At 46.5% G+C, this 25249-nt stretch overlaps 1 protein-coding gene and 1 pseudogene across 1 annotated transcript; one reads left to right on the forward strand and one right to left on the reverse strand.

The window, feature by feature from the left end:
• Nucleotides 1-13029: 13029 nt before the first annotated feature.
• Nucleotides 13030-14851, forward strand: GPR101 (G protein-coupled receptor 101). The gene has a single exon (XM_059049588.2). It carries the CDS (start codon nucleotides 13030-13032, stop codon nucleotides 14539-14541), a length of 1512 nt encoding a protein of 503 aa, XP_058905571.1. The 3' UTR covers nucleotides 14542-14851.
• A 1878-nt stretch (nucleotides 14852-16729) lies between these two features.
• LOC131747650 (transmembrane 9 superfamily member 2-like) overlaps nucleotides 16730-25249 on the reverse strand; it is a 127127-nt pseudogene continuing 118607 nt past the window's right edge.

The following is a 25249-nucleotide window of genomic DNA, read 5'->3' on the forward strand; positions in this document are numbered from 1 at the left end:
TGATTCACTTTGTTATACAGCAGAAACTAACACACCATTGTAAAGCAATTATACTCCAATAAAGATGTTAAAAAAACCAAAAAAGAGTCATGTACCACAATGTTCACTGCAGCACTATTTACTATTTATAATAGCCAGGACATGGAAGCAACCTAAGTGTCCATCGACAGATGAATGGGTAAAGAAGATGTGGCACATATATACGATGGAATATTACTCAGCCATAAAAAGAAACGAAATTGAGTTATGGACCTAGAGAGCGTGACCTAGAGACTGTCATACAGAGTGAAGTAAGTCAGAAAGAGAAAAAAACAATTACCGTATGCTAACACATATATACGGAATCCAAAAAAATAAAAATAAAAAAGGTTCTGAAGAACCTAGGGGCAGGACAGGAATAAAGACATAGACTAGAGAATGGACTTGAGGACATGGGGAGGGGGAAGGGTAATCTGGGACGAAGTGAGAGAGTGACATGGACATATATACACTACCAAGTGTAAAACAGATAGCTAGTGGGAAGCAGCCTCATAGCACAGGGAGATCAGCTCCGTGCTTTGTGACCACCTAGAGGGGTGGGATAGGGAAGGTGCGAGGGAGACGCAAAAAGGAGGGCGTATGGGGATACATGTACACATATAGCTGATTCACTTTGTTATACAGCAGCAAATAACACAACAATGTAAAGCAATTATACTCCAATAAAGATGTTAAAAAAAAATAGAAAGTCAGGCTAGTAAAAACTTCACGTTTCCAGGCAACACCCAACCCTTCTGGGTAGTAATATGTTAAGCTCTTTAGATGAAACTGCAGAAGATGCTGAGAGGCTGAGTGAGTGGGCTGAGAAGAAGCAGGTGAGCGTTGGTGTAGGCAAGTGCAACATAATGCTCCAAGAAAAAGAATCCCATTAACCACTCAAAATAACACACCGAGCAATCAAGCCTCCTTTGTACAAATCCTCGGGACATCTGCATCCAAAATGAAAGGGCTAACTCTTCTATTAGACAAATGGAGTGACATAGAGGTCATCCAGCTACCGATGAGGATATGGAGGCCAAGGTACAGAGCTGGGACTAGAAACCAGGCCAGAGGACTTCACCAGGTGCACAGCCACTGGACAAGAGTATTAGCACTAACGTATCAGTGGAGAGATCAAGGGTCTTGGAAACAGTGTGGTGTAATGGAGGGAGTACAGGTTTTCGAGCCAGACACATTCACACATCCCTCCATTTCTAGCTGTGTACAAATTAAGCAAGTTGCTTAATCTTTTTGAGTCTCGGTTACCTCAACTGTAAGATGGGAATCATGACACATACTTTCCAAGGTTGTTATGAGGAGTAGAGATATTTTAAAAGTGCTCTACAAAGGGATATGAATAGACATTTCTCCAAGGAAGATATACAAATGGCAATACACACATGAGAAGATGCTTGACATCACTAGTCTTTATGGAAATGCAAATCAAGACCACAATGAGATTCCACTTCACATCCACCAGGATGGCTATAATCAAAAAAAAGTGGGGGGTGGGGGGGAATAACAAGTGTTGGTGAAGATGTGCAGAAACTGGAATCCCAATACACTACAGGTGGGCATGTAAAATGGTGCAGCTGTTGTGGAAAACAATTTGGCAGATCCTCAATAAATTAAACAGAATCACCATATGACTTAGCAATTACACTCCTAGGCATATGCCCAAAAGAATTGGAAACAGATATTCACACTTGGAAACTTGGACATGAATGTTCATAGCAGCGCTATTCATAATAGCCAAAAGGTAGAAACAGCTCAAATGTCCATCAGCTGATGAACAGATAAGCAAAAGGTGGTATATCCATACAATGAAATATTATTCAGTCATAAAAAGGGATGAAGTACTGACACACATCACAACATGGATCAACCTTGAAAACACTATGCTAAGTGAAAGAAGCCAGTCACAAAAGCCAACATATTATATGATTCCATTTATATGAAATGTCCAGAACAGGTAAATCTAATAAATTAGAGACAAAAAATAGATTAGTGATTGCTTAAGGCTAAGGAGTGGGGAATGTGGGATAAGGGGCTGTTAGTTAAAAGGCTTTTTTTTTTTTTTTTGTGGTACGCGGGCCTCTCACTGTTGTGGCCTCTCCCGTTGCGGAGCACAGGCTCCGGACGCGCAGGCTCAGCAGCCATGGCTCACGGGCCCAGCCGCTCCGCGGCATGTGGGATCCTCCCGGACCGGGGCACGAACCCACGTACCCTGCATCGGCAGGTGGACTCTCCACCACTGCGCCACCAGGGAAGCCCTAAAGGGCTTCTTTTTGAGGTGATGAAAATATTCTAAAATTGAGTGTGGTGATTCCTGCATATACGTGTGAATATACTCCAGTCAGTTGAGCTGTACACTAGATGTGTGTGTGGCATGCGGATTATATCTCAATAAAGCTATATAGATTAAAATAATGTGTTCTACAGACAGTGATGTGTCAGTAAAGATTCAACATCTGGCTCTCAGAGAAAAATGTCCTAATTTGCAGTGTTTGATGATTTCCGTGGTAAAAATACTCCCCTGGCCAATTTCAGGTGACCAATGTGATGTCAGTCAACGTGGAGTTGTGCGGAGATGTGTGGCATTACAGCATAATAAAGTATTTGCGATATACACATACAATAGACTTAAATAATCTCAAGATGACAGATAATAGTCAAAGGTGATGAAACAATTAGGAAGTGATGTGTTTTGAGTATTTATTACCCTATTTTGAATGTAATTCATTTAACTGTACGTTTATGTAATTTAATTTTTAACCATCACTTGCAAAATTCCTGAAAACGGAACAAACCAGTACACCAGCTCTCACAAACCAGTACAGACTCTGTCTCTAGACTGTCTCTACTACACTGTACCACAGAACACTCTTTTTAAAGAATTTCACATGAGCAACTTCTAGAAAAACTCCACCCTTTGCATTCCTCTGGGCAACAGCTCTAAAATTTATATGGTCATTACTGTTTGGCTTGAAGAGGTTGATTTCTCCCCGTCTAATGCTGATATCTGAGCATGGCAGAAATATTTTCCTTAACGTAGAAACATAATCCTATTTTCTGTCAACTCCATTTTAAGGCATTTTGGCCCCATGTCTACAGTCAAAAAGCAACACTAACCGTGCGAGGAAGGCACCTGAGCGCACTTGAGGAACTGTCTTTCTCTGGTCAACCCACAGGCTCCGCAGCTCCCTTCTGATTCTTAACTGCCATCAAGCTCATTGTTTTGAATCAAACTTCCAAGTCTTAATTCAGTGAAAAACAACATACAAATTCGCCGTTGAAAACTCCACAGCCCCTAATATTTAATGCAGAGCCATGGGAGGTTTGAAGTGTTTGGTACTTTGAATATTCAATACTAATCAGAGATACGTTGGTTCTAGCCACCCAAGCCCTCCACTCAAGGAATACGTGTTGTAGAATGCTGTAGGCTGTTCCAATGCTCCTGGCACCTGACACTGCACCAAAGTTATGCTGTGAAACTCTAGAGCCTTTGGGCAAGTTGACTCAAGAAGAGTTAAGTGTGGTTCCAAAGATGAGAGGATTTAAGTCTTTCCTGCCCTGAGGGTGACAGTTAAGCAAAGCAGCTACAGAGAGTGGGCTCTGAAGTTATCCATATGCTATTGGGGTGACTTGGAGCAAATTATTTAGCTTCTCTAAGCCTCAGTGTTCTCATCTATAAAATAAGGAATATTAACAATACCCACCTCACAGGATTGTTGGAGAATTAGATGAGATAAGGCATATAAAGTTCCTCACATATCAGTGATACATTTTAAAGAATTGCTTAGGATAGGGAAGCAAAATAGTGTAGCAGCTAAGCACCCAGGCTGTAAATTCAGAGTCAGTCCTAAATTCAAATTCTAGCCCTGCCTGTTCCGGAGTGACTCTGAGTAGGCCACATCTCCTTTCTAAACCTTTGGTTCCCCGTCTATAAAACGAGGCAAATGATCGCACAGTGTTCATTAAATGAGCTGAGAGAGGTCAAGTGCAAGGTACACTGTTAAATCCTCAGTAAATGAGAGCTGCTAGCCTGCCATGAAGGGATGGACACAATTCTGTAAGCATTTGGGAAGAGTTCACATTGTGTTCCCATCACAGAGGGAAGGTGGGGCAAGAACACTGATTACTAAAACACAACGGTACACTGATGAGAGCCAAGACAGGGTGCTGGGAGGCCTGATGGTTCCCTTAGAGAAAGGTGAGTGTTCTAATGCTGGAGGTGGGATCCTGGACACAAACCATTCGCTTTGGGTTTTTTTTTCCCCAGGGACTTATTTTTACATACAGTTTTATTTAGGTATAATGCATGTAGATTAAACTGCACATATCTGAAGAGTACAATTTGATGAGTTTTGACATAGGTATACACCACGAACCATCACCACCATCAAGATAATGAACATTTGTGTCATCTCCAAAAGATTCTTCATACCCCTTCCCTCTCTTCCCCGACTCCAAGGCGACCACTGATCCGCTTTATGTCACTTTAGTTTGCATTTCTGGAATTTTCTGTAACAGAAATCTTATAGGATGTACTCTTTTTTGTGTGGTTTCTTTCACTCAGCATAATTATTGTGAGATTCATCATGTTGTCATCTACATCAACAATTTGTTCTCTTTGGGGCTAAGTATTGGGTTGGCCAAAAGGTTCGCTCGGGTTTTTCTGTAAGATGTGGAAAAACCCGAATGAACTTTTTGGCCAACCCAATAGTATTCCAAGGTGTGAATATACCATTCACCTGTTGATAGACACTGGAGTTATTTCCAGTTTTTATCTATTACAAATAAAGATGCTATAAACATTCATGTACATCTTTGCATGGACAAATGCTTTCATTTCTTTTAGGAGTGGAAAAGCTAGGTTATATGGTCAGTGTATATTTAATATTTTTTTAACCAGCCAAACTCTTTTTCAATGTGGCTGTCCTATTTTACATTCCAAAAGCAGTGTATGAAAGTTATAGTTTTTCCAAATATCCTCATCAACTATATGGCAAGGATTTATGGAGAAACAGGGAGTATTATGATGTGCCTTGGTATGGTTTTCATGTTTCTTGTGCTTGAGTTTTGCTGAGGTTCTTGGATCTGTGGGTTTATAGTTTTTATTGCATTTGGAAAAGTTTCAGCCATTATCTCTTCAAATAATATTTCTGTCTCCCTAACTTCTTCTGGGACTCCACTTACACATATATTAGGCCACTTGAAATTGTCCCACAGCTCACTGTTTCTCTGCTTACTTTGTTTTCTATCTTTTTTTTCTCTGTGTTTCATTTTGGACCGTTTCTATTTCTATGTCTTCAAGTTCACTAAACTTTTCTGCTGTGGTGTCTAACATGCTAATAATGTTATCCATTGTATTTCTATCTCAGAAATTATATTCTTTATCTCTAGAGGTAAGATTTAAATCTATTTTCTATCTTCTGTGTCTCCCCTTGACATGCCTATGCTTTCCTCTACCTTTTTAAATATATGAAATATATTTTTTAAGCCATTTTACTGTCTGTCGTCCAATTCCACCATCCATGTCTATTTCTTTTTATTTCCATTTGAGTGGAATACGTTCTTCCATCCCCATCCATGTCTATTTCTATTAAAGGACTTTTCTTCTCAGTATGGGTCATATTTTCCTATTTTGCACACATTGTAACATTTTATTGGAATTCAGACTTTGCAAATTTTACCTTGCTGTGTGCTAGAGATTTCTGTACTCGGTTAAATATTTCTGAGCCTTGGTTTGAGTTGCAGTAAAGATACTTGGAAACAGTTCAACCCTTTCAAAGCTTGCTTTTAAGCTTTGCTATGTGGGACCAGAACAAACTTTACACTAAGGTTAATTTGGCTCCACTGCTGAGGCAATCCTCTCTGAGTACTCAGTCTGATGCCCTGTATATTATGAAGTTTCTTCTCTCTGGCTATTGAGAAACTGAACTATTCCCAGCCCTGTATGAGCTCTAGAAATCACTCCACCTACCCCTTTTGAGTCATTTTTTTCCCCAGCCTTGGGTAATTTCCTCACATGTAGTCAAAGATTTGAGGGGTACCTTTTACAGTTCTCAGGAGCGCTCTCTCTCTGGGAGGCTCCTCTCTGATACATTACCTTGCAAATTCTTGCCACCCTGACTTACCTCCCTGAATTCTGACCTCTGTCTCCTCGGTTTAGGCAGATGCCTAGGTTCAGCCTGGGTTCCCAGCTGGTAAACTTTCTCTAGGTAGTAAACTGGGGCAATTGTAGGGCTCACCTCATTTGTTTCCCTTTTCTTGAAGACCACTGTCCTGCATTCCTGTTTTCCAATGTGTGACAACCATCAATCCATATATTCTGCCCACTTTTTTAGTTGTTTAAGGTGGAAGGATAAATCCAGTCCCTGTTACTCTTTCACAGCCAGAAGCAGAGGTCCAGCTTTCAGTTTTTAAATAGTTGAGTTGGATTAGTTTGGGGATTTTTAATAACACCCAGATATAAAATAGGTGGAATCAGTCAAAAACTGACAGGATCCTTTGAAATTACCTAACACCACCCCCACCAAATTTGGTGGATTAACAGAACTGAGATCAGACAGAGGAGCAGATCTTCCCAAAGTCACACACCTAATTCTAGCCACAGAATTAGGACTAGAAATCAGGTCTCCTGCTCTTTATTTTTATTCCATTCAGTTATTTTCTGCTGATTTTCTCTTCCAAACCATTTTATTTGGATAGTTATAGCTTTGAAATCTAGCCCTTCTGTCCTGCCCAAGCCCACAAAGTGGGCAATATTAACTCACACCCAAATGGTACTTAATTCCATGTGAATTTTGCAAACACAGCCCCTAGGGTTAGACTAAAGTGAATACCAGAGCAGCTCATAACACTGAAAAACTTAAAATACCCCCGTGGGTAGGCACTCCAGAACAAAACCATATATTTTTCCCCACTGACTTATTATGAACTCACTATGCAGGAAGGAGTGTGACTTAGAATTTAGATTGGCTAATTTAGTAATTTCACCACCTATGGGAACCATGTATCCTACAAAAAGAAGCCATTATCACTGCAACTGCATTTGTCTTCCCACAATTTTAGCAATTCATCTGGATTCAAAAATTTTATCTGGGCTGGGTCTCTGGGAGCCTTTCTTTCTGTCTTGCCTCTTGACCCTTCCAAGAAGCAGCCTAGGAAATGCCCCTGCGCTGGAGTCACAACAAGTTTTACCTCTCAGCTCCAAGACTTACTTGCTGTGTGACCTTGGGTAAAGTTACTTAACCCCTCTGCAAGGACAGGGAGGGTACTGGCATACATTGATTCTAAAGCACATTCCTTTTCACATTTTAGCATCTTTAAAATCAAGATGCATATTGCCAGCAGTGGTGTGAAGGTTAAATTTGCAGCTTTTTATTCTTAATGGTATATGATGTCTTGGATTCTGAAAATACTGTATTAATCTCTAACTTGCAGAGTTTCCTCAAGGATTAAATAGGATAAAGCAAGCGTAGGGCTTGGCATGTGGCAGGTGCTCAAGGACTCTGGCACTCCCATTGTTACTGGAACCAATACCGGGCTGGGTCCTGGGCCTCTGACTTCCCTCACCTGGCAGTTGGTACATGCATCGGGGCAGTCTGATGAGGTGAACAAGTCTGGGAAAACCAGGCTGGCACGCTGCTGGCTGGTGTTGCAGCTTCTGATTGTCATCCGGCCCTAGAGCCTTTCTAGTAGCTTCCTGCCCTCCAGCCCTGCCCCATTAATACCATTTGCCTGATCTTACCTCTGCTGCTACAGAACTATGAAGGTAGGGAAATGGACTAGGTGGCTTCTTGTGCCATCATCCCAAACTCTCCCTGTCTCATCCCAAAGAACCTCCCCAGAATCTAACAAAGCTTGTCAGTTGAAGGGCTCTCCCAAGGCCATCAGAATCAGAGCCTGCGGGGCCTGAAGCCAAATCCACAATCCCCAAGGCCCCCCACATACCTCCAGTTGGGATGCTGATACTTGCATGCCTTTGAAATTCAAGGACACCAACTCTACTCCTGCCTAGAGGGAAAAAAAGAGGAAACAGACACCTGAGGACTAACAACCCTCAAACAACTCCCTGTACAGAAAAGTGGCTTATATTTCTTCCCCAGGGTTCCCTAGCCTTTCGTACTGTCTCCTGCAGGCCGACTGGCTTTGGCTGCAGAGGCCTCATCGCATTCAGACTCCTCCACTCCCCATCATGTCCCGTGGCACTCAGCGGTGCAGCTGCAGATTACATGAGGCCACCTCTCTGAGGCACCCACCTTTAACATGTACCTAGAGGTTTTCTTCCTGTGCCCTGCTGGATGCCAGCAGTCCAGGGAACTCTTGGGACCACGGTGAAAAAGGAGGAAAGAGCAGGCTGGACTAGACTGGCCTTTGTCTCTGGCCATTTCTCCCAGCTTGACAGCCTCCCAAGTGATTCTAAAATACGGAGTCTGAGTGAACTGTCACTGGACAGTGTGTGCCACCCAGGATTCTGTGCCATGGCCAGTGTGAGGCTAGGAATTAATAACTGTGAGCGAATATCATGGAAACTGTTTCCAAGAAAAACGACTAGGTTTATACCATTCAAACTTCGGAAGATAAAATCAGGACGAGCCAAAAAGAAAAAAAAAGAAAAAAAGACAAGTGATCTACAGCAAATGGTAGGACTTGAAATCCAAAGAGCATCCTGGGGCCTGATTCTACACCTGCCTTGTTCCCTGTCCAAAGGCATGGGGTGCAGTGGGGGGAGGGGGCGGATCTCCATCAGGCCCATCAACCAACTCAGAATCTTGTGTCATCCTAGACCCTCCCCAACACCTCCTTGCCCTTATCCCTCCCCATTATCAATTTGGTCTCTCTATGGGTCTCTGCTCAGCCCCCTCCTTGTGACCTGTCCAGACTGTCTTTCTCTCCTGCCACAGCCTCCTTTCTGCTCTTTCTCCATTCAACAGCTCGCCCCCCCAACCCAGTCCTGCTTCTAGACCCTGGAAAAACAGAAATCTTACCACATCGCCCTGCACAAAAACCACCAATGAAAAATGAAAATCGTTTTTAAAATCATATATAATCTTATCATACACTAGGTGATAATTTGTAACATATTGGTTTAACCACCTTCATATTCTGAATTCATGTATAAAAAAATATATAGGCCTTTTTAAACAAAAGTATTTAGGGGAGTTCCCTGGCGGTCAGGTGGTTAAGACCCCACGCTTCCACTGCAGGGAACACGGGTTCGATCCCTGGTCAGGGAACTAAGATCCCGCAAGCCATGCAGCACGGCCAAAAAAATTAAAAGTATCTAATTTTATACCCTGATTTTTTTCACTTATTAAACCTTCTTCAAAAATTTTTTTTAAAATAGATGAACAATAATTGCAAAATATTTATCGTTGTTAAGGTTGGATGGGGGGTGTATTTTATTATTCTCATCATATTTGTGCATGTTGGAAACTGTGCATAATAAAACAAATCCTCAAAGGCCCTCCAGGGATCTCAGGATGAAGTCCAAAGTCCCCAGAACAGCATTCGAAGCCCACGAGGAGCTGCCCCTACCCCACTTTTCCAGCTCACCTGCTGGCACTCACCGTGCTGCGGCCTCTCTTGGCACCCAGCTCTCCCCTGCAGCCCTCTTTGCCCGTGCATCTCCTTCTAGAAGAACAGTTGTCCCCTTCTGTCATGCCTAGAAAAGGTTTCATTATCCCTTGGAAACCAGATGCAAATGAGCCCTCGTCTGGGCCACCTTCCTGGACACGACCCTCCCTTCTGGGGGGCAGGTGAGCTGACATTCTGGTGTTCGCCCGAATGGTAAAGAGCAAACACTCGATGTGTACGTGTTTGGGAGAGTCCAGAAAGTCTTGGTTAATAGAGCAGGTACAACATTTACTTGAACTTAGGCAAGTAGGGTAATGTCTCTTGGCATCCGCTTCTGTCTCTATAAAATCAGGATAATAGCAGTACTTATCTCACAAGGCTGGAGGAAGGATTCGGCGGTATTCTCTGTGGAAACAGTTTACCACAGTACCTGACAGAGAGAGAGAGAGACTGACTTACAGACAGACAGACTTCAATCAAATAATAAAGTGGATAATTAAGCAGCTTGTCTTAGAGGAAATGCTCCCAAGGCCTAGAGGAAAGGAACTGCCGTTTAGCTCTTGCTGAGAGCTAGAGAAAATTGTGGCAAATCGGTGATATCAAAGTCACTTCCTCTCTCGGGCCCAGGGGCGGTTCATACTTGTGGGGGGTGGGTATGGGGGAGGTCTTCCAAGGTCAAGGCCCCAGGGCCCGGCCCAGCTTTCTGCCTCTCTTCGGAAGAACTGTGCAGGTCTGGGGCCCGGCCCTGGCCCGAAATCCGGGGGCTACAAAGGCATGGCATTTGCAGGAAAATCAGCCCCGTTGACGTTCCCCAGTCTCTGAGGTCTCCAGTGAGCTCGGACCGCCTGGGGCGTTGATGCGGGGTGAGAATAGCTAAGCGGGCCCTGCGCAGTGCCGCCCGCCCCTCCGGGCGCCCGCGGCCTCGTGCGTCAGCTGCGCGGGCGGGGGCCGGGGGGAGGGGGGGCGCCGCAAGGTGAGGGCCCCGCGCTGCCTTAAGACGCCGCGCGCCCCCGCCGCCGCTCAGAGCTCGCAGCGCGCCGCGCCGGCCGGACGGGCGGGCACGGGCGCCCCGCTCTCGCTGCTCCAGCCGCCCGGTGCCAGTTCGCGGCCGCCGGCGCCTCGAGAGGCCGCCCGGTCGAGCGCGCCGAGTCCCGAGGGAGCGGCACGCAGCTCCCGCGGCGCGACGCCTTCGGCAGCAACAGGTAAGCTGCCCGGCTCCGCTCCCCGCGCTGCGGCCCCTGCGCCCCGCCCGGCCCCGCGCTCCGGCGCCCGGGACGCCCTGTCCGCCGCGACCCGACGGCGCCTGCGCTGCCCCGCACGACGCCCCCCGGCGCAGCCCCTTCTCGCCTCCCCTCGGCCGGGCCCTCGCCCTCGCGTTTTCCCTCGCACTTTCCCTCGCGCCCACCACCCCCCATCTTCTCGATGTTTCCTCGTTCTTTCTCACATTTTCTGCTTCCCATCCTCTCTTTTCTTATCCTCTCTTTGATGATTTTTCTGTCTCCGTCTCTCGCTGTCTCTCATTCTTTTTCTGTCTCTGCCTCTCATTGGCTCATTCATTGACTCTAGGTCTCTGTTCTCTGTCATTTCCTCTGTTTCTCTGTGTGGCTGTCATTCTGTCTCTCATCTCTTTCTGTCTCTCTCTGTCTCTCGTTTTCTTCTCTCATTCTCTTTCTCTCTCTGCCTCTCAATCTCTTGCGCTCTCTCTCCCCACAACCCCTGCCTCCTCCCCCGCTCTCCCCGAGCTCACCCGTCCCTACACCCGCCGCCGCCGCCGCCGATGCCGGGTGGGCTTCAGAATGCAGGGAGGATACCGAATGGCGGGGGGGGGGCGGTCGCAGTAGGCATCCTCCCTGCCTCCAGCCGCGGCTGCGCTGCTGAGAAACTGGGAGGTTTATCCGCCACAGCCCGCGGTGGCCAAGGTGGCAGCTGGTTTCCATGGTAAAATAAAGTCGACAGAGAGATAGAGATCAGAGACAGTGATCCAGCCAGAGAAAAACCGAGGTGAGGGGTCGTCGGAGAAAGATGGAGAGAGAGAGACAGAGATGCACACACACTCAAACACACAAGGAAAGTGTTTAGCGAGAGCCCCCGGGAGAGAGTGAGAGACAGAGAAGTCGACTCCCTTTAAGTGCACGCGCTGGAGAGAGTCTGAGCAACGCAGAGACAGAGATAATCAGGAGAGACAAGGAGTAGATTTTCAGAGACCCACTTAGAGACACAGACAGCGATAAAGAGAGAACTTAACGCACGGGGAGACAGAAGCCGCAGGGGGGAGACAGGGAGAGACACAGAGGGGAGAGGATCCGAGAAAGACAGAGCAAGAGCTGCGAGAGACGGGAGACGCGGAGAGAGAGCATCCGAGGGAGACATGGTAACAGGAGAGTTGGAGAGACATGGAGACACATTCAGCGAGTGATCCTGAACAGGTGCAGCGGGGACCCACAGAGATTGTCAGGGAAATAGACTGTGAGAGAGAAATGGAGAGACGAGACAGCAGCAGGGGAGGACGCAGAAGCGCACGCACTAGCGAGCGACAGAGACAGTGAGAGGCAGGGATACAGAGACGAGAGCGCATCAGAAAGAGGCGGAGGGAGAGACAGGGACAAGACTGGGAGAAAGACGACGAGAGACAGAGACACGCACACACAGCTAAAGAGAAAGTGCGCTGGCGAAAGAGACTCAGAGAGAAACTGAGACGGAGAAGCCGACCGAGAGTGGGAGGGCGAGACGGGAGCAACAGAAAGGAAGGTGAGAGGAGAACGACAGACTGGCAGAGACGGACAGACAGCGCGCACGTGCTAGCGAGGGACTGAGAAATAGGGACAGGCCACAGAGGGAGAGACAGGGGTGAGAGAGTCAGAGAAAACCGGTCTCACACACACACACACACACACACACACACACGAGATACAGGAAAAGTGCGCTAGTGAGAGACACTGGAGAGAAAGAGACAAATCGACACATGTAAACAGGCAGGGACGGAGCGCGCGCGCATGTGCTAGCAGGAGAGCTAGCGGAGATATTTAAGGAGAGACCTCCAGAGAGACCCAAACTTCGAGACCCCCAGATAGTGTGGGAGACGCGCAGAGAACGCGCTCACGCGCGCCAGCGGGACACAGGGGTGGGGGTCGGGGGGGCTCGGAGACCCCCAGAGGGAGAGGCAGAGGGACCCAGAGTAAGATAAGGATTCATAGAAACTGCCCGAACGCGGGCTGGAGCCGCGCGAGAGCCCTGGGGCCGGGGTCCTGCAGAGCCGCTGCCCGGCGCGGAAGCGCCCCTCTTCCTCCCCGGCAGGGGGACTAACCCAGCCCCGCGTGTCTCTTTCGTCCCCAGCCTAGGCGGTGAGTGTGGTCCGTGCGCACCTTCGCCGCCCGCCGGTGCCCGCTCCGCGCCTGCACCTGCCTCCCGCCCGCCCCCGCCGCCGCCATGGCGTCCACCTGCACCAACAGCACGCGCGAAAACAACAGCAGCCACACGTGCGTGCCCCTCTCCAAAATGCCCATCAGCCTGGCACACGGCATCATCCGCTCGAGCGTCCTGCTCATCTTCCTCACCGCCTCCTTCGTGGGCAACATAGTGCTGGCGCTCGTGCTGCAGCGCAAGCCGCAGCTGCTGCAGGTGACCAACCGCTTCATCTTTAACCTCCTCGTCACTGACCTGCTGCAGATTTCACTCGTGGCCCCCTGGGTGGTGGCCACCTCCGTGCCCATTTTCTGGCCCCTCAACAGCCACTTCTGTACCGCCCTGGTCAGCCTCACGCACCTGTTCGCCTTTGCCGGCGTCAACACCATCGTCGTGGTGTCGGTGGATCGCTACCTGTCCATCATCCACCCTCTCTCCTACCCGGCCAAGATGACCCCGCGCCGGGGTTACATGCTCCTCTACGGCACCTGGATCGTGGCCATCCTGCAGAGCACACCCCCACTCTATGGCTGGGGCCAGGCCGCCTTCGACGAGCGCAATGCCCTCTGCTCCATGATCTGGGGGGCCAGCCCCAGCTACACCATTCTCAGCGTCGTGTCCTTCGTCATCGTCCCGCTAATTGTCATGATTGCCTGCTACTCCGTGGTGTTCGGTGCAGCCCGCCGGCAGCACGCTCTGCTCTACAACGTCAAGAGCCACAGCTTGGAGGTGCGAGCCAAGGACCACGTGGAGAATGAGGACGAAGAGGGAGAGGAAAAGGATGAGTTCCATGGTGAGAGCGAGCTCCACGGCCAGGATGAAGGTGAGGTCAAGGCCAAGGAGGGCAGTGTGGAAGCCAAGGACGGCAGCAGGAAGGCCAAAGAAGGGAGCGTGGAGACCGGTGAGGGGAGCGTGGAGGCCAAGGGCAGTGAGGAGGTCAGAGAAAGCAGCTTGGTGGCCGGCGAAGGCAGCACCAAAATTCAGAGCAGCAAGAAGGCAGACAAGGGCCGCCTAGAGGTCACCCAGTGCAACATTGACTTGGGTGAAGATGACACGGAGTTTGGTGAGGATGACATCCATTTCAGCGAGGATGACGTCGAGGCGGTGAACATCACAGAGAGTCTCCCAGTCAGTCATCGAAACAGCACCAGCGACCCCCCTCTGCCCAGGTGCTACCAGTGCAAAGCTGCTAAAGTGATCTTCCTCATCATCTTCTCCTACGTGCTGTCCCTGGGGCCCTACTGCTTTCTAGCGGTTCTGGCCGTGTGGGTGGATGTCCAAACCAAGGTACCCCAGTGGGTGATCACCATAATTATCTGGCTTTTCTTCCTGCAGTGCTGCATCCACCCCTACATCTATGGCTACATGCACAAGACCATCAAGAAGGAGATCCAGGATATGCTGAAGAAGTTCTTCTGCAAGGAGAAGCCCCCCAAAGAAGACAGCCACCCAGACCTGCCCGGAACCGAAGCCGGCACCGAGGGTGGAACTGAAGGCAAGATCATCCCTTCTCATGATTCTGCCACTTCGCCTTGAAGTTGGTTCTAAGGTAAACCTTGAACTGTCCACAGAACACAGGAGCAGCTTTCTCTTCAATGGACCGTCCACAATCGCATTAATGCCAACCCATACCATTCCAGGCAAAGGTTCTGCACACACCCTCTCACAACAAGGTAGATAAATATATGGAAGAGGTAGGAACTGGGGTCTTCCCTTAAAAGTGTGCTCCTGAAAGAATGGACTTGAGGATTCTGACTGAAATTTCTCCCCCCAAAAAAAGTTATTCGGCTCTAAATTTCTTAAAGCAACAAGGGCTATCCATTTTGGACCCGTGCCTGGTATTCTGTCTGTCTCCCCAGAGCTACCATGTGTCAACTTTTGCTCTGGGGGAGAAGGAAGATGATACTGGTGAACTTAAGGACTTCTGAGCTCATGGGCAAGGGCTACAGCCCATGTTCAAGGGAAAGAAAAGCAATGGATCAAGTCCTTCATGGAGCCCAGGAAGCATGACCTGACTGACTGATCAACATATGAGACAAATTCTAGACTGAAGGGCCCCCAGAATCCGGTGCAAAGGCTATTACGGAATCTAAGGGCACTGTGTAGTTAAAAACCAAGAAGGTTTCTAGATCCTCTAAAGGGATTCAGAAAAGTGGAAGAGGATAATAGGGCATGTTTGAAATGGAAAGCTAGTCCAAGGGAGAAGATAGAGAAATCACACACATCCGTGGGGCTAAACAGTTGACTTTTTTCTGTAAAATCCTGGGTTTGTGCATGGGCTGAGACCAAAATTGTCTCATGCAAATGGAAAATTGTCAGGTGACACTAAACTATTTTCTGTCTCCTATTTGAATAATAGTGGGACAGAAACCATGCCACCATTTTTCAATTTTCCCTTTTGTGATCCAATTGAGATGCTCATAAGAATCCTCCAAATCTCCTCTGCCAGTCACTTGTGTGTTTTCTTTTCCAAATAGGCCTTTTTGGTCTATTTGGAAACAGTATTTCCAGGAAAAAAAAAAAAAAGAAATTCAAGTAGGAGTGGCCAAAGTCCTACAAAACTCACACTGCTAATCAAGAGTGACGTGCCCACTAGAAATCCCTTTTTTGTGCCCGTGAGATCATAGACAAGACACATGATCTCCACATGGGGTGAAAGTAAGGCAGGATACACGTTTTTCCTTCCTCCAGGCACACCCATGCATCTTTTCCACCTGTGGCTCTCTCTAAAGCCTTTAAGCTCTCCGCAGATGTGGGAGAGAAGTATTGTCAGAAATGACAGAATGGTTTCTCAATACCTGGCAAGCATCTGACCTATTCCAGACCATCGTAAATCAAAGCGTTCAGGTCAGACTTATCCTAATTACTGCTGTTGAAATATATCACTTTGGGAAAACCTTTACAATATCTAAATTATCCCTAGGGTCAGTACAGAGGAAGAGTTTTCAAATCTCAAACCCTGAAATCACTTCGGGTGGGAATATACGCGTTTATTTCTGAGGGCACAGACCATATCGACATGACCAAATGACATGGAACCAAAAAATGGTCAAAAGGGTGTTTTCGATCCTCCTGAAGATCAAATTAAAGCGACTCTGTGATCAGTCATGTGTTCAAGCAGAAATCCAATGTTGATATGGGTGGAGGGAGAGGAAGGAGTATTTGATTGAAAAAAATGGTTAATCAGGTGGTTGTATACAAAGATGGCCATATTCAGAGTTTAGTCTCATTCTTCTGTGATGACCACGTCTGTATTAGAACTCAAAGTTCATTCATTTAAAAGCCAAGCTCACTTATATTTTATCTCTTCCTCCTGACAGATTCCAACATGAGCATCTCAAGGGGGAGAGGTAAACAGCAGTGCATCGGGGCTGTGAATAAGTCTGCATGGGAATTTGGCATTGCCGTGTTCAGAATTTAGGAAAGGAGCATGTTAGACCCAAATAACATTGAGCTGACCCAACAGTTCGCTATATCCACGAAAATCGTATTGATTTCAACCCCGTTAATTTGGAACTTGTGGTTCAGACAAGACATGGGGGCTGAAGTTTACCTTTGCAAATCATTTATTTTTCTACCAGAACATATAAAGTGAATTAATAGTCATAAATTTGTGATACCAGTTTATTGCCAAACTCTCGTATAGACCTGTCCTCAAAGGATATCTGGGTGAAGAAATGGCCCGTGTGACCGACCAATCCTTCTATGCGAGGAGGGGTATTGCCTTGAAGATCTGTCATGGTCCAAGGAGTTGGAGGTTGCTATAGCCCGTCCTTTGAGTAGAAATGCTTACCTGGGTAGGAAACAGGATTTCAAACGTAAGTGTCTCCAAATATTTTGTTGAAACTGAACTTCTTGTTTTATTTTTAAAGCTCAACCCCTTCAAAGTGTATCAGAGAAAATTGTTTGCCAAAATCCCAAATCAAAATGGAAGCAGAACCTGTCCGAGTGTGGTAAGTTCGTGTAATGGCACACACAACATCCTCCAGGGCACCAAGACTCACCGATTTCCTTTTTCAAGTTCCTCTTTTCCGTATTTTAGTCATTGTTCATTCTCATAGCAAATTGGATTTTTCAAAGGTGAAAACCTTTTGAAAATAGGGAGCTGGAAAAGAGGACCTTTGAATTCAGAGCATTCCGCTTTGCTGACATGTTCTTCTTAATGAACGATAGGGCCTCTACTTGGCTTGGAGATAGCAACTGCTTCAAGTTTTATGCTGTTTTGAATAAAACACTATCAACTTAATGAGGTTTTACTGCACATACTGTTGTGTCATTTGAAAATCTGAAAAGCACACGCAAAAGTCGCCATTAGCCTCACAGATCCTCGTGCTCAATCGCTTTCCCTAAATGTTTTTAAAGGACGTATTCTTTTGCCAAGGCCACTTCATATGCGCAGTAAAAATCCCATTAAAGTCCAGGAGCCAGACGAACCAGACTTTGAAATGATGTGGTTTCCAATTTAATGATTTCCTTAGTTAAGAATAATAGGGCCTCCAGTTTGCCAAGGAGTCGCAGGTGCTTTGACTTACACACCAATTTCAACAAGCTTGGGAAGGCAGTAATAAGGAGCAAGTCCCTGGCTTCTCTGACTTCTGTGACTGTGAGGGCCCATCTTCTTACGGCACCACAAATACCAGCTGCCCGGAAGTCCTCTACACTTCGCCGCCCGCCCCACCCACCCACCACCATGCCCACTGCCTTCACCTGCCTCACCGCCCCTGCCCGCGCCGTGCCGGCCCTTCATGAACATCCCGTGCTTGAAGCTCCGCGCGCTCACTCACCCCTGGTCAGCCCTGCCCGCCCACAGCTGACAGGTTCACAGGGACCCAGGGGCCCGTGGCAGCAGGGAAGGACCGAAGTGAGCAATAGGGTTAAAGGTATTTTTCTGTCTTCTCCCCAACTCCAATCCAATTGAGAGATGAGGGGATACCTGCTTCAAGTTCAACAGGTAAGGAAAAGTGCCATTTTGTAATAGGAGGAGGTAGGCACCTCATACCAAACAACACATCTTTGGGAGCACATTCAACCCTGTAGATACTGTCCAATTGTTTCAGCAAAAAAAAAGAAAAACACTAAAAAAAATGTACCTATAAAATTGTAAGGTGCCTGCTATTGCCTTATTTTCTATGTAATTAACCAATTAAGCTAGGTAAAGTTACTTCAAAAGATTTTTTTCATACTACCTGAAGAGTAATATACAAGATTAAACTGGCTTTCTTTTCTCAGACTTTGCCAAAATGCTCTTAAAAATGTCTGAAATACACCATTTGGAAGAGAAAAATTATGCCATCATCCGGTAATTTGAATGCTCCAAGATAGAACCCACAGAGGTTGTTGGGGTAAAACAGAGAGTGCCACTTTCAACTAGTGGACTGTATTTTTTTTCTCATAACTGCCTTCCCCCATATTTTGAGGAAAAAAATCAAAAGAAGTGTTTTCCCCTCATAATGTCTTTTTTATTATATTCCTCTTTAAGACAAACCCTTGGGCTGTCAGGAGAGGCTTCTCTAAGCAAAAGGTCTTTTCCCCCTAGAGCAGACAAAAGATTAAAGGAACAGTTGGCCGTGAGCCAGTTACCAAGATAAGAAAAACTCTGGTCAGTCGTGGCCTTTAACCCTCTCAGTCCTTACCAGTGTCACTCTCATTTTCTGTGGGCCAGGCAGGTGCTGCTGGCCCCCTCAGAGCCCCTCCAAGCTCAGGCCTGAGGAGACGGAGCAGTGAACCACAAAGAACAGATCACAGCCCAAAAGTCAAAAAGAAGAGAGGCTCTTGTCATAAATTCTTTCCAGTTACTTACAATCTCCTCCTCTACGACAAAGGCCCAGCTTGCTTACAGCAGGCTTCTGCTAAAAGCAGCAAGAGTGGCTGAAGGAAGAACTAGGAGAGCTAAAACCCACAGGGAGGGCTTCCCTGGTGGCGCAGTGGTTGAGAATCCGCCTGCCGATGCAGGGGACGCGGGTTCGTGCCCTGGTCCGGGAAGATCCCACGTGCCGCGGAGCGGCTGGGCTCGTGAGCCATGGCCGCTGAGCCTGCGCTTCCGGAGCCTGTGCCCCGCAATGGGAGAGGCCACAACAGTGAGAGGCCCACGTACCATAAAAAAAAAAAAAAAAAAAAAAAAACCCACAGGGAAAGTTCACTGCTCTTTGGTGAGTAGAATAAGAATCCTCAAGGTAAATGAAGGTCACCAATGGGTGTCAAATGTTTCCATCACTGCCTCTCAAAGCTTGCATATCTCAAAGTATTACACACCAAGGGGAAAACACAGTAACTTGTACACTCGCAAGAGGTTTGCTATGGCCAAGGATTCGTTACTGGATGTCTCTTGTTCTAAAATACCGGCGAAAACAAGATTGGTTTTAGTTTGGTGCTTCAAAGTTGAGTGGATTACCCCTCCCTTCATCTGTGCTACAACTTTAATGTTAAAAATTTGGTATTTTTGTCTGTTTCAGTGGTGTACTCCTTTCTGTAGTAATTCTTCTAAATGTAAGCTATTACTGTATATAAAATATGTGTTCTTGGAGATAAGGTGCTAGATATTAGATTTATGTGTCCATAGATAGTGTCACCCTCAAAATTGGGTAGTACGTACATGTAAAGTTAGTTAATAAAATGCATGCAGAATTCTATTTGTGACCCACACCTTGGTCAGGTTCTAAAGTAGAACATAGTATATTTGTGTTTAAAGTTTTCTTGTTATTTTAAAGTGTATACTATACTGCAGGATGTATAAGAGGCTCCAAGGTGGGGGGGCGCGAAGTGGTGCCTTTCATTCCTTAAATCCCTGGTATAATATACGACAGGTGAGAACTTATTCTGGTACAGTTGGTCATTACTGTGACTTAATCGTCCTGGCCAGAGTCCTTGCTGGCAGTTCTCCACAACACGCTTGGCACTGGTACGCCTGTTTTCCATTCATTGTATAGAATGCAAAATCAAAAAAGACAATCCTTTCATCCTTAAAGAGCAAAGGCCCCAGGACAGGCTATTGGAGTCCTGTTAGCAGGATGGAAAGAATGATGTAGTCTCAAGATCCAACCAGTACCTGACTGTGAACTGACAGGGTTTGCATTGAGCAGATCTATATTGCGACCATCCCTGCCCTCCCAGAGCAGTACCAAAAACCAGAAAAGGGCTGCTCTGTTTAGTTTTTTTTTTTTCTTTCTTTGATCGGTTGCCTGAGAGATAAGAGAGCATAGATGGGTAAATAGATAAAGAAGTAGTGGGACTCCTCCGGGGGTCACAGCTAAGATGTTTGAGAATTACAATCGTATAGCAATGGCATTTGCATCAGACAAGAAAAGAGAACTATGAGATGAGATGAGTTTATTATATTTTAAGAATAAAAATATTAAAGCTGAAAGCTATATATATTGAATAATTTCTAAAACTGCCTTTAATACCAAACTTTATGGGCTGTTTTTGAGACTGGAAGCAGGAGGAAAATGCATTCAGTCAATTAACAGTTTTCTTTAGTATTTTAAATTTTGAATTTGAATTTTTCCTTTTCCTTATCAAAAAGCATTTGTAATTTAAAAGTGCCTTTTCAAAGGATTGCCAAACTACAATCCCGGGGCCAAGTTCCCACTGGCACAATTTACCTTCAGGTGCACAAAAGGGGTGGACTGAATCCTCCTCCCCCCAGCAAGAAGAGAAACCCCTTCACACCCCAGTCAAATTCATACATCAATACCGTTACACAGGTCAGTAGTCTTGGAGACTCTGCCCAAGGACAAGGTTTCATATACTGGTTGGCTTTAATTGGATCCTTTCTAAAATGGTTACAGTGCATGTTCTTGCTGGACAGGAATAACAGACTCCTGCTTGGGGAATACAGAGAGATTGATGTTTGTGGTTTAACTAAATATTATTAAGTAATGTTTGTGTTTCTTAAATAGGTGCTGTTAATCTGTCCTTGGTATATTCTTCTTAAATATGCTGAATAAAGTCTAATTTTAATGCGTGTATCTGGTTATTATGCCAAGCTCCATGGAAAACACATAAGGGAGGGAGACACATAACTCGTTCTCTATCCCTTCTCTTCTGCTTGAACAGAGGAAACGGGGGGAAACTAATTGTACTCCGCAGCAGAATGAAATAGATGGGCGCCAATGTTTCACATCGCACTATTCCAATATAAGGAATATGCAGTGGGAGGGGGGAGTCATCTTGAGGGGCTTGCTGCAAGAGGGGAGTCTGCTGAGTCCTCTGTGAATCAAAAGGATTCCAAAGTGAGGGTGGTCAGGCTTGGAAAACAAACTTATGGTTACCAAAGGGGAAAGGTGGAGGAGGGATAGATTAGGAGTTTGGGATTAATACACACTACTATGTATAAAACAGGTAACAAATGGGGACCCACTGTATAGCACAGGGAACTCTACTCAATACTCTATAATAACCTATATGGGAAAAGAAACTGAGGAAGTATGAACATATGTATATGTATACCTGAATCACTGTGCTGTACTCCTGAAACTAACACAACACTGTAAATCAACTATGCTCTCATACAAAATAACATTTAAAAAAAACCCAACAAAGTGAGGATGGGTGGGCAGAGTGGAAAAATGGGGCCAGGTGGTTTGCGGGGCCCAAATGCCAGCCTTAGTCTCGAGGCCATGAGGTTCGCGGGGCGGGGCTGAATAGGCTTTGTTTTAGGAAGCAGTACTGCCCAGCACCTGGGTCACCCCCACTGGGCTCCTGGCCCTTCCGTCTTGCTACTCATGAGCAGGACACCTCCCTCGGCACAATTCAGCCACACCGACACCGTTGTCACACACACACACACACACACACACACACACACACACACACCCAGAGGCCCGACACACCAGGGTTTACACAAGAGGCAGGAGCGTGTTCTCTCAAGCCGCAGTTGAAGAAACCGGCTCGGCCTCTAACACCAACCATGACACATGAAAACGCAGGGCACAGATGAGATATAAGCAAATATGTCTAAAGCTTAAGAGCCCACTAGTTCCGCTCAAGTCGATGTGCTTGACCTACTAGTAGCCCTTCTTCCCATAATCTCATCAGCAGTGGTACAAGGAGCTGCGCCCCGGTGCTTCCACGCTCGCTCGGAGGCTCGGGGAGCTATTCATCCCCGTTTCAATCAAAGGAATGTGCTCTTCTCCATTTTTCACTCCAAAATCTAAACAGACTTAACGCGCTGTTATTTCGAGATGCTCAAAGATGGCTGCCGTGAGACCCGCGCGTGGTCGCCTTTAACCTTGGTTTGCGAACAACGTCCGGGCGATGACCTTCTCGTGCTGCGGAAATACATTTACCATCTAGAAAACTACTACCACCAGTGCAAGCGAGTGAGCTCCTGAGCTCCGATAAAACTATCAGGCAGCAAACCCGGTGGGAGCAGAGACCCCCGAAGCTAGGACACTGCTTAGTGCACAGTATTTAGAGAAGGGACCGGGTTCCAAGGTATCTGTCGCCTCAGAGCAGTTCCTCCTCTCAGGCAGGCTTTAGGGCTCGGCCTTCGATTCCGAGACTGAATGCAAGAGGGTTAGAGAGGATCTGAAAATGCCACTGTCAAGAGACACCTTTCACCTTCTGTAGCCACTCCCTCCACCCCCCCCACCCCACCCCCCCCCACCCCACCCCACCACCCCACCCCACCCGTCCGGTCCGGTCCGCTCCAGGCCCCAGTCACAACCCTGCTCCTTCCAATGCAGAGGAAGGCCTGCTACTGGTTACTGACCTAGTTTCTTCCTCCCTGAGGCAACTAGTCAGCTCTTACTCTGTCCCCCACTCTCTCAGAATGCACCCCCCTGACCCTGTCCCCCCTCATTCCGGACTCTCCTTCAACGGCAACACCACCTCATTGCTCTCTGCACCCACCAACACGCATTCCTCAGCTTGAGGGCGGCTTTGAGAACATTCATGAATTGAAGGGTATGTGTAGATAGTTTTCAAACGTTTACCTCAATAAGACCAATATTTATCAATAAAATTTATCACAGAACAATGTATGATTTTCATGACTGCTCCCCCAAAACTGCAAGCTCAAAGAATGCTTGCAATACAAATTCCCGATATCTGGGAAATTGTGACGCCAGACTATTGTGGGGTTTTTGGGGGGTTTGGGGGGTGTTTTTTTGCGGTACGCGGGCCTCTCACTGCTGTGGCCTCTCCCGCCGCGGAGCACAGGCTCCGGACGCGCAGGCTCAGCGGCCGTGGCTCACGGGCCCAGCCGCTCCGCGGCACGTGGGATCCTCCCGGACGGGGCACGAACCCGCGTCCCCTGCATCGGCAGGTGGACTCTCAACCACTGCGCCACCAGGGAAGCTCCAGACTATTGTTGAGTAGAAGCAAAAAAATCCAAGAAAATTGACTCCAAAGATTTTGTATCTACACACAACTAAGTCATAGTTGCACATTCTCAGCCTCCAAAGGCAGCAAACAAAAAAAGACAACCAACAACGAGAAATTGCAGATTTAATTGAGGAATAAGACAGCAGTATCTGGTATTCCATAAATTCTATATGCTAAATCAGTGCATATTTTTTAAGTGATCACCCACATACAAAGGTGTAATATAGTTTGGACAATCAACTTAAATTGGAAAATTTCACATTTTACCTAAGGGTTATTTGACAGTAGTTCTGACGCTCTAAGCAGATGAAGAAGAAAAAAAGAAAAAAACTCTTCATCCCCAAAACCAGTCTACTCAACTTTAATTTTTTAAGGAAATGTGCTTCCTTTGTTCTAATTACTTTAAATCAAACCCTTTTATGGTATTGTTTCAGGAAAATATTACTTAGAATGAACCTACCTCCCAACCTGCTTTTTTTCTTTTTTGTCCATACAATCGTATTTTGTGTCATACAAACGGAGGCCAGACAATGAGGTTTTTAAATTGATAGATATTTAAAACATGCAATTGGAAGCATACATATATATCTCTATAGATGTTCATATAGATACAGATATACATTCAAAAGCAAGGGTGATGTGCCTGGAAGCCTCTGGGGACATTCTTTAATCCACTTTCACCACACTGTAGATTTCAGTAATAAAACAGTAGCAGGAAAAAAATCCAACTGTCGCTGAAACAAAATGAAAAATATCTTTGTTAACCAGACATTATAGAACATCAAAGGAGCTTTCTCAGAAACGCAAAGCATGTCCGTTTTGAGGTGGAGCGCTCATTCTCTAAATCTCAAGACTTGGACTTTATCAAATAAAAATCACCAGGCCCTCTTGCTGAGCAAAGAGGGTGAACAGCAGGGCTGGAGGCGGTCACCTGGAAAAGGGTGAGAATCCATTTGCTTGAACACTGCAGGTCTCTAACCAAAGCAAAGTAATAAAAACGAGTAACTTAAGTTCTCTATTTCAAAAAGGATCAAAAAAGTGCAAGGCTACTTTCTTTTTCTTTTCTTTTTTTAAAAAATAAATGTATTTATTAATTTTGGCTGCGTTGGGTCTTCGTTGCTGCACACGGGCTTTCTCTAGTTGTGGCGCGAGCGGGGACTACTCCTCATTGCGGTGCGCGGGCTTCTCATTGCGGTGGCTTCTCTTGTTGCGGAGCACGGGCTCTAGGCGTGCAGGATTCAGTAGCTGTGGCTCACTGGCTTCAGTAGTTGTGGCGCACGGGCTTAATCGGTCCGCAGCATGTGTGATCTTCCCGGACCACGGATCGAACCCGTGTCTCCTGCATTGGCAGGCGGATTCTTAACCACTGTGCCACCAGGGAAGCCCCCAAGGCTACTTTCTAACACAAACTTTGGATAACTTGCTTCAATTTTAGAAAATGTAAATAACCATTATCTACGTAGCAAAAGCAGGAATAATCAATTTACTTACATACTCAGAGAATACATTAGTTTTCTAAATCAAAGTTTTGCATAATTAAGCTTGAGAAACAGCCCATCTCTGGGGACTTATCCTAAAGAAATGATCCTATAGAAGAAAAAAAATTACATGCAAAAGGTGTTCATAAAACTGATTTATGGGCTTCCCTGGTGGCGCAGTGGTTGAGAATCCGCCTGCCGATGCAGGGGATACGGGTTCGTGCCCCGGTCCGGGAAGATCCCACATGCCGCGGAGCGGCTGGGCCCGTGAGCCATGGCCGCTGAGCCTGCGCGTCCGGAGCCTGTGCTCCGCAACGGGAGAGGCCACAACAGTGAGAGGCCCGCGTACCACAAAAAAAAAAAAAAAAAAAAAAAAAAAAACTGATTTATAACATTAAAAAGTCACAAACAAACCAAATGCCCCCAAATAGATGACTACC

This window comes from Kogia breviceps, chromosome X (genome assembly GCF_026419965.1).
Source record: "Kogia breviceps isolate mKogBre1 chromosome X, mKogBre1 haplotype 1, whole genome shotgun sequence".
Lineage (NCBI taxonomy): Eukaryota > Metazoa > Chordata > Mammalia > Artiodactyla > Physeteridae > Kogia > Kogia breviceps.